This window comes from Dromiciops gliroides, chromosome 2, assembly GCF_019393635.1.
Source record: "Dromiciops gliroides isolate mDroGli1 chromosome 2, mDroGli1.pri, whole genome shotgun sequence".
NCBI lineage: Eukaryota > Metazoa > Chordata > Mammalia > Microbiotheria > Microbiotheriidae > Dromiciops > Dromiciops gliroides.
Window position 1 is genome coordinate 600,141,488 of NC_057862.1, and position 13,850 is coordinate 600,155,337.

A 13,850-nucleotide genomic window follows, 5' to 3' on the forward strand; every position below is an offset into this window, starting at 1 on the left:
TGGCCTCTCTTGTCCACACGCAAAATGCGGAACGGCCGGATACCTAGTGGAATCTTGGAGTATGGATGTCATTTAGAAGGGGGGGACTTCTTGGAGGTTCTTTAACATCCTTCTTCTCCCCCCTCCCAAAAAAAAAAAAAAAAAAACCAAAAACCCGCACACTCATGCACACACCCTAAACTATTTGGGAGTATTGAGAACCTGGAGCCCTGGAAAGCTGGGACCAGCCCCTGGGTGTGTGGTATTTCTTACCCGGGGTTACCTTTTCGGACCAGTCCCACAAAAGCTGGATTCACCTTGACTATGTTTCGGATTGTTTTGGGTGGAAGGCGCCGCGGACTCCAGGCTCGGGAGAAGACTGTCAGAAGGGAAAGGATGGGTGTCCTGGTGCGGTGAGGCTGCCGGCACTCGGTGTGTGTGAGGCGCTGCCTCTTTGCCCACCCCCCCGTTCCCCGCACCCTGGGCCGCCCCTTTCCCCCGGTAGCCAAAGTTTGCCTCCCGCTGCGGCTGCACCTCTCCCAGCGCCTTGCCATGTACCAGAGGATGCTCAAGTGCAGCTCGGAACTGGGGTCCCCCGGCAGCGGCGGCGGCGGCGGCGGCGGCGGTGGCGGCGGCGGTGGTGGTGGCGGCGGCGGTGGTGGCGGTGGCGGCGGCGGCGCGGGGGGGCGCCTCGCTCTGCTTTGGATAGTTCCTCTTACCCTCAGCGGCCTCCTAGGAGTGGCGTGGGGAGCTTCCAGTTTGGGAGCGCACCACATCCACCATTTCCATGGCAGCAGCAAACATCATTCAGTGCCTATTGCTATCTACAGGTCACCTGCTTCCTTGAGAGGCGGACACGGTGGGTTCCAGATGCCAAGTTCTCTCGGGTTATTCTCTAAGCTCCCACTCCCTTTTCTTTTTCCCCTTCAGGCTTTTAAGATTAAAAGGGGTGTGTGTGTGTGTGTGTGTGTGTGTGTGTGTGTGTGTGTGTGTGTGTGTGTGTGTGTGTGTGTAATGTATACCACTTATTCCTTTGGAGACAAAAGGAAGGGAAGGGGGTGTCTCTGCTGTTTGTGGGGGTGGGAGGGGCATTCCTTATCTAGATCCTGGGGAGGAAGAGATGTTGGTACCGTTTTTAATGGCTAGCCAGAGGCTGGGAATCCATGCCCAGAGGGCAGAATTACTTGCCAAAGGTCGCAGGGTGGGTAGGGGGAGGTGGGGGATGGGATGGGATCTAGAGTAGGGCTCTGTTGGGGGCGCAAAAGCAGCTGCTTGGGTAGTGTCAGAATAGGCAGAGGCTATGCAGTGCTCTTCTCTCCCTGCCTCTTCTGCCGCTCCCCTCAATCAAGATTCCCTCCCTCTACCACTCCTCCTCCTTCTCCTCTACGCCCCCTCCCCCAAGTATATATACATCCTTTTGATCTGTTATACTTCTTTCTCTGACCCGGGAGGGAAGAGATTCCAGCCTCTGCTTCCTTCGAAGTAATTCTAGACTGGAGTGGCTTGCAAGTTAACCAGTCTTGAAGACTCACTCAACAGGAGGTTCAAATCCAGTACGTAGCCCGTTCCCTTCCTGAGCAGGAGGGAAAGAAGGGAACTGAGGCTCCGCCAGCATAGTCAGCAGTTCTCTATCAGGCCTGGGCCAAACGGTTGTACTGCCCACTCCACCCTAACCTCTCTTTGGGCCTTTTGCCCTAGCGAAGCTGTTTCCAAAGCTGAGCTACCAGGAGCTTGTAGACCAAAGCCTAATCTTTCTTTATTGAGAATGCTCAGCACATTGCTGGGACGAGGATTCTAGTCCACCTTCCCGGGTTTTTTAATGGCTTTCTGGGGAATGAGTAGGGGAAAGGTGGAAAGCTCTGGGCTCCGGAGGACAGGATTAGATAGGCTGCACAGGGGGATCGAAGTTAGGAAAGAGAAAGGCTTAGGGGCCATCACACACACACACACACACACGCACTAACCACACTTTATCTTCCCCCACGTTGCAACTTCCTTTGTGAAGCTTCCGCCAGGTTTTCCATTAGCTGGATTCTTTGACTGAGTAGGTAACAGCCCCCGGGTGGGTTGCCTTTGCCTTTTCCCTCAGGTAAAAAAGCTTCTCTCTTCGATTGTCCGTTACTCAGGCCACTACCAAGATTAACTGCCAAAACCTCATTAACAAATTGCTATAGGTTGTTGCCGATGGGATCTTACTATTAGAGCTTTAGAGGTTTAAGAGACCTTAGAGGCCATCTGGTCATAGTTCATTTTACATATGAGGAAACTGAATTTGAGAGAGGAAGTGACTTGTCCAAGGTCACACTTGTAAGTGTTGCAAAGCTGAGATTTGAATCCAGATTCTTTGACCATGATGCCGGTGTTCTTTATGCAGCTCAGGGAATACTTATTGATTTGACTATTCTGCTGTACTTCCCCCAACCCCTCCCCCAGTCAAAGGCAAAACAGTGTTTCCGGTTTGTTTGTTTTTGTTGGGTTTTTTTGGGGGGGTGTTGCTTTTGTTTTTTAGGAGGCAGAATGGAAGTGACAATTATTTCCACATGCCTTCTATTATTTTCTCTTTCTTTGCTAGATCTCTGCCCCTCTCAAGCTCCAGCTGGTTATTACACCTCTCCCCATCTTTCAGTGCAATTCTTCCTTTTGCAAAGCTGTGGCTGTAACTTAAGAAACTCTTGTGCTTCCAACCCTCTCCTGCCACCCCTACAGCAACCCCAGCCCCTAGAGGCAGGCATAGTGTCTGGGGCAGGTTTTCCTTTACAAATGGGGAGTTGTTGCTTTAGTTATTAGGAGAAAGACAGAGCCTACACTGCAAAATACCTGTTCTCTAGGTATAGATGTGCTCCCAGTGTGTAGGTCTTAAAGCTCAGTGTTTCTCCTTAGGGATTCTCTTTAGTTAAGAATGACTGGGAATGGGGGCAGGGGGCAGGCTTGTCTTGTCTACTGTTCTCTTTGTAAGAAGTGGTTGTGATTCCCATTAGGTCCAGTAAGAAATTTCTTCTTTCTCCCTTTGCCACTTCATAGCTCTCTGAAAGGCTTCTTTCTCTTTACCTGGAAGCAGCCCTCATCCTCTCTGCAGGATTATGTGAGCTCTGAGAAATATGTGAGACCTGAGGGGTGGAGGGGGACAGACAGGGTGTGGGTGTGTGGGTACAGCAAAGCAGATGGGTGTATGCATATTGGAGGGGTTGGGGGGAGGAGTGCTTAGTGGTACCAGTGTGAAGTGTTTGTCTAATAATTCCCAATGTATGTTAACTCTTCTTATTCTGGGGGCTCAGTGTGACTAGAGAGAGAAAGAGAGACAGAGAGGGAGGGAGGGAGGGAGGGAGAGAGAGAGAGAGAGAGAGAGAGAGAGAGAGAGAGAGAGAGAGAGAGAGAGAGAGAGAGAGAGAGAACCTGAGGAAACCTAAAGAGAACTGGAAGGAGAGAAGAAGGGAACAGCTTGACCCTGATACAAGGGATTTGGGGCAGTGAATAAAATAGCGGGGAGGGGGCAAGCAGCATTGCAGCAGAGACCTATGCTCCATTCTCTTCCTTTCCCCTTCCTACTGCAGCCACTACCCCTGCCAGGCACGCCGTCTGCTGGCCTTCAGGAACATTTTTCCCTCCTGAATATTGTTCCTGGCTCAGCTAGTTTTCTGAGCTAAAAGTCAGATACTTAACCTGCTCTAAAACAGAAAAGGAACTCTTGTAGCAAAGGATTAAGGAAGGCCTGGACTTCTCCCACTTGAATCATAAACCTTCCTGTTTCTTTGGTGGGAGAAGGGGGAGGTTCTCCTCAAAGCTTAGACTTTCTTGGAGGGAGCAGTCTTAAGTATGAGGACCCGTAGTGAGGAGCCAAGTTCTTTTTAATCGGCATCACAGCACCAGCACTAGAAACCTCATGTGAATCCCTCCCATTCTATCCCTTCTTCTCCATGTGAAAAAAGGGGTATGTGGGGGTGGGGGGGATTATCCCTGATGGAGAAGAATGTAGAAACACAATGAATGGAATGAATTGTAGGGGTTGAGGCTAAGAAAGAAGACTTTTAAAGGACCCTGAGGATGAGGATGAGAAGGATGATGATGAATGATGGGGACCACAGTGGGCTAGATCAGTGAGCTGACTAAAAGGAAAAACAAAGGACCAGCAAGGAAACATACATTTGACCACTGTACAGGGGGCTTGATGGGAAAACTGGGGGATGGTTAGTTATGCTATGATTGCTAGGACTGGATCTGGAGCAGGTGAAAAGGAGGTTGTTAAACATTTGAATAGGCTCTATGTATTTATAGGTGAACAAGAGGATTTACACGTTGGGTTATGTCAGAATATTTTGGGGATATATATTGTCAGCCTTCCTCATCCCTCCCTTCCCCCACCCCTATCTCTGTGTATGTTTATATGGGAGAATGATATTTCTAAATGTGACTTAATTGATCAATAGAAAGGTGATATTTAAAATGTTTGGAGGATTAAAATTGAGTCTCCCCATCTTTTAGAAACTACTAAGTTGATTCTTCAGGCTCATTCTTCATTTTCTCATCATTCCATTCTTCATTTACACTCTCATGCGGTGTCACTTAGGTTTGCAGGGAGCAAAAAGACCTCATGGCCATTCAGTTCCATCTTTGTACCAGAGACTGACCCAATTGCAGACATTGTGATGAGATTTTTTTTTTCCCACTTAGGAAAAACATTAGACATAGCTCAGTGCATTCCACACAGTGGGTGCTTCATAGCTGATTGTTGAATTGAATTGGTAAACATCAGTGGTGTAGAATGCTCCTTTAAGACTTCATTTCCTTTTGCATGTGCTTCCAATGTAAATTATTCATATTCCATGCAGAAATTACTTCTCTAAGTACTAGTTAAGGGGAGTTGGGGATAATGAAAAGAATGATTATAAATGACAGAAGCAGAAACACTTGGAATCAAGACTGCCTGTCACTTAAAACATTTCCACATTAGCAATGCCAGGGTATACCAGTGCCAGTAGACTTAGCACACTGCATGTTTTGATATGTACCCGATGTGCCTCGAATAGAATGATGTAAGTGTAATGCTCAGGTTCTCATCTCAGAGCTGGCTTTCATAAATACCTCTGCATACTTTAGAAAATGAGTTTAGAGCCTCTCAATTATTTCAGAAGATAGAGGAAGGGGAAAAGCCATCGGTGTATGCTCACTCCTTGCCTTTCTTCTCTCCCAGAAGTGCAAAATTGGGAAATTTTACTGTAATAATTAGCTTTTGCTGTTACAAGGCAAAAGGTAAAAAGGGGGTTTCCCAGGAGGGAAAATGTTAACAGATTTTAAAAGTGTGATTTAGAAGAGAGCACCCCAATGATGCTATATAATGATGAAAATCATATCTTAGATTCACAAAGCTTCTCCTAGAATTCAAAGCACCTTAATATCTTTAATATGTAAATATTATCTCATGTCCAGAAATGAGAAGTGTGACCTAATCATATCCTAATCATAGCCATGGTGGGACTAGAATCCAGGCTTTCTGATCTAGAGCCCAAAGAGGTCCTTCTTAAGAACCAGTGGTTCTTAAAGTGTGATTTGAGAAGTTCTTTCATGTAGTAATGTGGGTAATTAATATTGTCCTCAGTTTTGATTCTAGAATTAATTATCATCTATAATAAATTTTAAAAGATTGAATTGATCCCACCTTTTTGGTGATGTCTCAACAAACGCAATGTTAATAATAGTCCCGTTCATTCAGTTGATTTTTGTTGTCTTCTTTTGTGGTAGCAAGTGGGGGGAAAAGGGCAAGATTGATGGGAGGTGATTCTCAGAATCTTTTGTCCCATTGGAAGGATTTATTTCGTATACTTCCAACATTTCTTCCAATCTTAGCTTGGATAAATTCAGACTACTTGCCCAGAGTCTTTGCAAACTTAGATAGCAAGCAAGCCCCAATGGGTCTCTCTCCCAAACCCACCTCCTCTGTTATGGTTTTCCTGGGGACAAATATATTTGAGGTAGCATTCTTTTGGAGGTTAGTTAACCTTGGTCTTTGTGAGTGAAAGTCAGAATCTTTTCCTCTGCAATCAATGTTCTATGATCTTTTTAGGTTAACCTGTTCATTCATTCATTCATTCATTCAGCCAGCCAGCCAACCCACCCACCAACAACTATTTGTTAGATAACTAATGTCTACTCAATATGTGTAGGCTTTTGCAGGATAAAAAAGTACAGCATGAAAAGAAACAGTCTAGGCTCTCAAAGAAGATTACAGTATGGTCATATAGAACTAAGTTTTCAAAAAATTTTAAAAGGTTAAATTTGCTACTACTAACATGAAAAAAAATATGAATAAAGAAAAACCTAGGTGATTACCAAGGTCCTTTTCAGCTCAAAAACCTATTGCCCCCTTTGTGTATTTTTAGGGTATGTGTATATATTTACTGTTACACACATAAATTACCTTGGGGCAATATTCACAGAGACTGAGATGGTAAATTCCCTAAGGACAAGTACCAAGGCAATCGGGCAGCCAATAAGTATGTATTGTGTACTGACTATTAAGCACCTATACCTTGCTAAGCAATGGAAATACAAAGAAGGGCAAAAAAACAATCATTGTACTCTAGGAGCTCACAGTCTAATGACACAGACAACATAAAAACAATTATGAACAAATAGGATATATGAAGGATACATAAGAATAATCAATAGAGGGAAAGCTTTAGCATTAAGGGTAATTAGGAAAGACTTTGAAGATGGGAATTTTAGATGGGACCTGAAGAAAACAGGGGAGCCAAGAGGCAGAAATGAGGAAAAAGAGCATTTTGGGTAGGGGGAATAGCCAGTAAAAATGCCCAATGAAGAGATGAGGTTTCTTGTTCAAGGCACAGCAAGGAAGCCAATGCTAATGGATCATAGAGTATATGGGGATGGTATAAGGTATAAGCAGACTGGACAGGAAGTATGCAGCCAGGTTATGAAAGGCTTTGAATACCACAGGATTTTATATTTGATCCTGGAGGTGATAGGGAGCCATTAGAGTTTATTGAGTAGGGGAGTGACAAGAAAATCAATAGGAAGGCTACTGCAGCAGTCCAGTAGTGAGGTGATGAGGGCATGCAAAACAGTTTATCTTAGTATCTCTGCTCTCTTTCCACTACAGAAATAGGAATAGAGGGGAACCCATATCCTAGGCAATGCTTTGCTCTACTACTAACTACACTGTGGGAATCTGTCACCTTTCCAATAGGCTATCCATCATGGCTTTTTATAAACCCTTCATAGAGTGGCTGCTCAAAGGGCTTGTGGATACCCTTTGTTCACTTGTTGCAGACATTTTGGTGGTGTCCAACTCTTTGTGACTCCATTGGGGCTTTTCTTTACAAAGATACTGGAGCAGTTTGCCATTTCCATCTCCATTTTACAGATGAGGAAGATGATGCAAACACAGTTAAATGACTTGCCCAGGATCACATGGCTATTAAGTGTCTGAGCCTAGATTTGAACTCAGGTCTTCTTCCTGGCTCCAGGAGTGACATTCTATCCACTGAACCACCTAGTTGTTTTGTTCTGTTTTTTTCCCAACCCATGACTTCACTGGTATAGGGAACCACTAAAACCTTCCTCTACCAACACATGCAGCCATGTGCTCTACAACTTAGAGTCTTAGAGGATTACTTGGGGTAGGGTTATGAAAGGATAAATAACCTGCCTAGGATTCTGCAGCCTGGTAGTGTCATAGACTGGACTCAAACATACCAACTCCCTATTCAATATGCTGGACCATCTTTTACCATCTACTATTGTTGTTGCTGTTGTTCTTGTCCTCAATGTACTAATAATAGCTCTCATTTTCATTGTGCTTTAACATTTACACAACCCTTTCCTAAAACACTCTGAAGCAGATAGTATAATAGTACAAATATAGTAATTATGATGATATTAATAATAAATGATGACGATGTGTAGCCAGCATTTATACAGCCCTTTAAGTTTTGTAAATCACTTGACAAAAATGATTTTATTTGATCCTTACAATAACCCTGGGAGATAGGTGCTATTATTATCCCCAATTTCATAGATGAGGAAATGATGCAGATGGAAGTACAGTAACTTACTGAAGGTTATACAATCAGTAAGTGCCAGAGATTAGGTGTGAATCCAGGTCTCCTCACTTAAAGTTGATTATTCTTTCCACTAAGTAGCCCCTATCTCACAATATTTCTTAGATATCCATGTAACATTTTGGCTATGCGTCTGTTATCTTTCAGGCTCAGTGTGTACTTAGTTCCCCTCCTTTTCCATTTATACATGTGCTTTATGATGTCTTGTATACTAGTTCATATCATTAGAAATATGCTGTAGTCTTCTTATTCTTACCATTTTTCCATTACCTTTTGTTTTGTGGGGGTTTTTTGTTTTTTTTTTAGCTTCTTTTTTGTTTGTTTGTTTGTTTAGTGAGGCAATTGGGGTTAAGTGACTTGCCCAGGGTCACACAGCTAGTAAGTGTTAAGTGTCTGAGGCTGGATTTGAACTCAGGTACTCCTGACTCCAGGGCCGGTGCTTTATCCTCTGCGCCACCTAGCTGCCCCTTTCCATTTCCTTTTGAGTCACAGCTGTAATTCTGAGGTCATGGGGTTCTATGATTCAAAAAGATATAACATCATAATGAAAAGATAGATGCTAAAAAGATGGGTTTTGGTAACAGTGAGTAGCTATCATTTGAAAGCTCTATGCAGTTACTCACCCAAATGAACTTTAACTTGTTCTCTTCCTCTCATTCATTTTGGATTCATCTCCTTGTTCATCTGTGGCACCTATTCGTGACTTATATACTGATGGAATAACCCGATGAATATCCAACTGCATGTCATAATCTGGGCAACAATGGGTTCATCATCCACTTAGTTTTTCCTATGTGGATGGTGATAGAGATCTGTGCATTGATAAGTGTTTAGTATATATTTATGGAAGAAAGGATGAATAGATAAATGAACAAATAATAAGAGTAAATTCAGCTATACTATGTTGTTCTTCAGGATAAATTTTCAAGTGCTAGAAAGAATTTTCTTCCCAAATAATGTCTTCCCCTCAGCTGATGCTTATAATTCCTTTAAAGGGAAATACAAGGCACCTACATGGATTTGTGTATAGAGCACTGAACCTGTAGACATTAAAACATGAGTTAATAATAATACTACCTAAAATTTACACTGAACTTTAAAATTTGTCAAGTACTTTACAAAAATTCTCACAACAATTCTGAGAGTTAGGTGCTATTGTTACTCCCCATTTTACAAATGAGGAAATGGAGGCAAGCAGAGATTGAGTCAATTACTCAAGGTTACACAGCTAGTAAATATCTGAAACAGGATTTGAACTCAGGTTTCCCTGACTGTAGGTTCAGCACTGTATCTCTTACCTACTTCAAACACTGATTCAGGTACTTAGTTTTGTGATCCTGAGCATGTCACATATTTAGGAATAGAAGGAAACTTTGGGAAACACTTCATTTTACAGATGAGGAAACTGAGGCTCAGAGAGGTTAAGTGACTTGCCTGAGGTCATAGAACTAATAGGCCGGTGAGTGAAGATTTACACCCAGGTCTTCTTGACTCCAAGTCTGTATTTTACTCCCTACTCCACAGTGCATCACGTATTGACTCTCAGCCTCAAGTTTCTTGCATATAAAATGGAAATAAGAAGGGCACAAACTTGTGAGGGTAGTTGTGAGGAACACACGGGGTAGCACGTGAAGTACTTTTCAAAGCATAAGGTTGTATATAAATGTTAGTTATCATCATGAACTTCTTCTGATCTTCTGCTTCTGCTTCTTCCTCATCTTCCTCATCCTTCATCTATCTCTCTGTCTCTCTGTCTCTCTGTCTCTCTGTCTCTCTCTCTCTCTCACACACACACACCCCATTTTACCTCTTATCTACACTATAGTGGAACAAGGATCAGGAATCTGAGATTATAGAGGACAAAGAACTGGTAGGGTAACCTGAGTTTCATTATGGCTCAGCCCCTTTCCTTGCTGCCATCCATGCAAAGGCCCCAAGGTCTTGCTATTCACCACAGAGATCTCCACTTTAACTCCTGTGAATAATTCCTTATACACTGCTCATACCTTTTTTAGAGCCTCTGCTCCATGTTCTGGAGTCACCTGCAGGAACTTGGACTAGGGAGGAAGGAAGGTTGGAGATCTCTATTTCTATTTCAGAAGTCTAGAAGTCATGGGAAATATCCAGGTTTCCAAGGTGGCTCTCCAAATGTATTTTGCCATAGAGAAGTGTTCATTACAGTTATGTTCCTTAGTACTACTTAATACTAATTATTACTTACAGTAAAATATAATTCTTCCACTAAGCAACATCATGGCGAACTAGAAAAGACAGGGGACTTGAGGCCAGAATCCCAAGGTTGAAATCTCAGGTCTACTATTTAACTAGTTTTACAATCTTAGGAGGTTACTTGATATTCCCACTTGTAGAATGAGGGTGTTGGAGTTGATTATCTCTATCTAAACTATCTTTCAGCTCTGATATACTGAGCAGTACATTAGGGTCAAAAAAAGCATTTGTGGGCTCACATGGGACCTACCAAACATATAAGACATATTTCTAAAGGAAAACATATTTCAAATTCTGACACATAAATGAATACAGCTAATGAAATGCATCCAATTATTAAACTGAGGACTGTTGGCATAAATAGAAAAAGAAGTAGTAGCCATTCCCTAAGGTGGCATCACTCTGTACTGATGTTGGATGTGATTTGTTATCCTAGTTTGGTCATATTCTTAGTCTTTCTGTATGTCTTCCTTCTTTCTCTCTTCTCCTTCCTTCTTTCCTTCCTTTCTCCTTTCTCCCTCTCTCTCTCTTTCCTTCTTTCTTTTTCTTCCTCCTCCTCCTCCTCCTTCTTCTTTCTTCCTTTCCTTCTTCCTTCCCTCTTACCTTCCTTCTTTCTTTTCTTCCTTCCTTTCTATCTTCCTTTCTTCCTTTCTATCTTCCTTTCTTCCTTCCCTCCCTCCTCTCTTTCTTCTTTTCTTTCTCAACTCCTCTCCTTACCGCTACTTTTCCTTCCTTTCCTCTTTCCCTCCCTTATTCCCTCTTCCTCTTCCTCTTCCCTTTAATCCTTCCCTTCTCTCTTCTTTATCTTCTATTTTTCTTCTTTATCTCCTTACCTTCCTTTCTTCTTCCCTCCTTGCTTCTTTCTCCTTTTGGCCTTCCTTCTTTCTTCTTTCCTTCTCTCCATAATTTATTTGCAGTGGGGGAAGGGAAGACCTCTTATGATCTCTGAAATCTATTAGTTTCTCTCAAACATTTTTTACATTTAGTTTTTTTGTGTGTGTCTAGGCATATTTCAAGGTATACATATAAGGATTATAAGAGAGTCCATTAGTAGAATTGTAGGAGTTAAGGATCACCTTTGTTTGGGAACATCAAAATGTAGGAACTGTCATCCTGGTTCAGTATATGGTTCATTTATCCCAATACTGCATTGCCAAGAAAGGCCCCAAGGGAAGTGTTTTGAGAGGCCACATTTTTCTCTCCTGAGAGCAAAACACTGGTCCTTGATTTTTTATTCAGCTTCCCTTAGTTTAGGTATTTACAATATCTCCATACCCCAGGAATAGCATATTCACATACTTGACAGATTCTCATACAAAGAATATTTCCATTTTAACCCCACAATAGTCTTTTCGTCTGCCACATCTTTGTCATAATCCAAGGTACTGTGTTTTCAGTAGGCATGTACCTACTATTCAATTTGATCCTCAGGTGACAAGATAAATAGTATGATGAAGATAAATGAGTAAAACTTTTATTACTCATATTAGAAGCACTATGTAGACACAAAGCCAATGATAAAAAATTTAATAAAATAATCACAATGGTTTGTTATCTCATAAATAAAAGATGATCTCTGATAGAAGTGCTCTTGTTAACCTGGCCTGGACCATATTAGGAAGGACCTACTAATGTTAGGTTAGAGACTTTACATCTAGATGGATTATATACTGAGACTGAAGGCAACCCAAAGTTCTGAATCTGTGTTAGCATAGGATGTGCATAATCCGATATGGCATAGTGCTGCTATGAGTCTTTCTAGTAGCTATTTTGACAGTTAAATTAAACATTTTGGAGATTTTCAGCTGTGTGATACATAGAACACTGGTTTCCAATAAATCATGTGCTGTGTGACCTCTAGATTTTCTAAATAAGGTTCTTAAAGCAAAGCTATAGGGAAATTCCATTTGTCTGTATATGTGGTTGTATAGTATTTGTAAGTTAATACTAGAAAGAGAAGTATCTGTGTAGTCTTCTAAAAGCTTAAAAGTGAGCAAGAATTTTAAAAGGACAATGAAATTAGCTTGATGAAAGTGGCAAGTGACAATCTACCATATGTCAGCCATAGTTAGTTTCTGACCTGGAGATTATTTAGTGGTGTAGAAGAAAGGACTGGCCCAAGGAGCAGGACACTTAAAGGAAGTGTGGTATTTTGGATTTAGCCCTGGGCCTGGCCTTAGGAAAAGCACCCTGCCTCAGAAACTTATTTACTGTTTGACCCCAGACTATTCCTTTACCATCTGTGCTTCATTCTTTTTTTATCTATAAAATTCTAGCTCCGGGTCTTATGATCCCATGACAATTAAGTTTTATTACTAGAGAGGGGGCCAGGTGGTATAGTGGATACCGCATTGCACTTAGAGTCAGGAAGACCTGAGTTCAAATTGCTTCTCAGATGCTTCCTAGCTGTGTGAGGATGGGCAAGGTACTTAATCCCTTTGAGATAATTATTAATCATCTCTAAAAATATAAATAATAATAGCACCTGTTTCAACATGTTATCATAAGAATTAGATTAGATAAAATTATGTATGTGAATATATATTCTCTCACATACATTTATATGTTGTATATGGTTTATATATGTGTGTGTATATGTGGATACACACATATATACACATATACACAAATGTTGTATATGTGTGTATAAAAAACGTTATAGAACTTAAATCATTACATGAATGTTAGTTCTTGTGATTGTTATTATAACTGACCAGTAACTAGTTTTATGGCCCTGAAGAATTCACATAAACTCTCTAAGGAACCTCAGATAGTTTATCTGTAAAATAGAGTTGGGGCAGTGGATAGAGCACCAGCCCTGGAGTCAGGAGTACCTGAGTTCAAATCTGGCCTCAGACACTTGACATTTACTAGCTGTGTGACCCTGGGCAAGTCACTTAACCCCAATTGCCTCACCAAAATAAATAAATAAAATGGAATTGGACTAAATAATCTATAATAAGGTTGCTTCTGTCTCTAGTAATTCTATGATTTTAGCCAGTACATTTCACACATTCAATTAAATCCATCAAAAATGTATTAAGTGATTACTATGGGGGCAGCTAGGTAGCGCAGTGGATAGAGCACCGGCCCTGGAGTCAGGAGTACCTGAGTTCAAATCCGGCCTCAGACACTTAACACTTACTAGCTGTGTGACCCTGGGCAAGTCACTTAACCCCAATTGCCTCACTAAAAAAAAAAATTTTTTAAAATGTATTAAGTGACTACTATGAACAGGGCGATGTGCCCTATTCTAGGGATACAAAGATAGTTATGGCACAGACCCTGCTCTCAAGGAGTTCATCATTTAATGGATTGTGGGAATAGTGGAAGAAGATCCACACTGAATAACTGTAATAGAGGGAAGAATGTACTAAGTGCAAACCTGAAGCATAGGCAGTGTTTTATTCAACACTGAAGGAAGGGGGCAGTTGGGTGGCCCAGAAGACCGAGTACCAGCCCTGGATTCAGGAGGACCTGCGTTCAAATCTGGCCTCAGACACTTGACACTTACTAGCTGTGTGACCCTGGGCAAGTCTCTTAACACTAATTGCCTCACCAAAAAAA

At 41.8% G+C, this 13,850-nt stretch overlaps 1 protein-coding gene across 30 annotated transcripts in view; it reads left to right on the forward strand.

The window, feature by feature from the left end:
• The window catches only part of NRXN1 (neurexin 1), a 1,484,103-nt gene that overhangs the window by 922,680 nt on the left and 547,573 nt on the right, over positions 1-13,850 (forward strand). For 4 of the 30 annotated variants that reach the window (XM_043990281.1, XM_043990282.1, XM_043990283.1 and 1 more), the window contains exon 1: positions 396-838. The exons of the other annotated variants lie outside the window; for them this stretch is intronic. In XM_043990281.1, coding sequence (XP_043846216.1) covers positions 532-838 — 307 coding nt within the window. In that variant the 5' untranslated portion in view covers positions 396-531. Of the gene's footprint in view, positions 1-395; positions 839-13,850 lie in introns of those variants that run through there. 30 annotated transcript variants of the gene reach the window in all.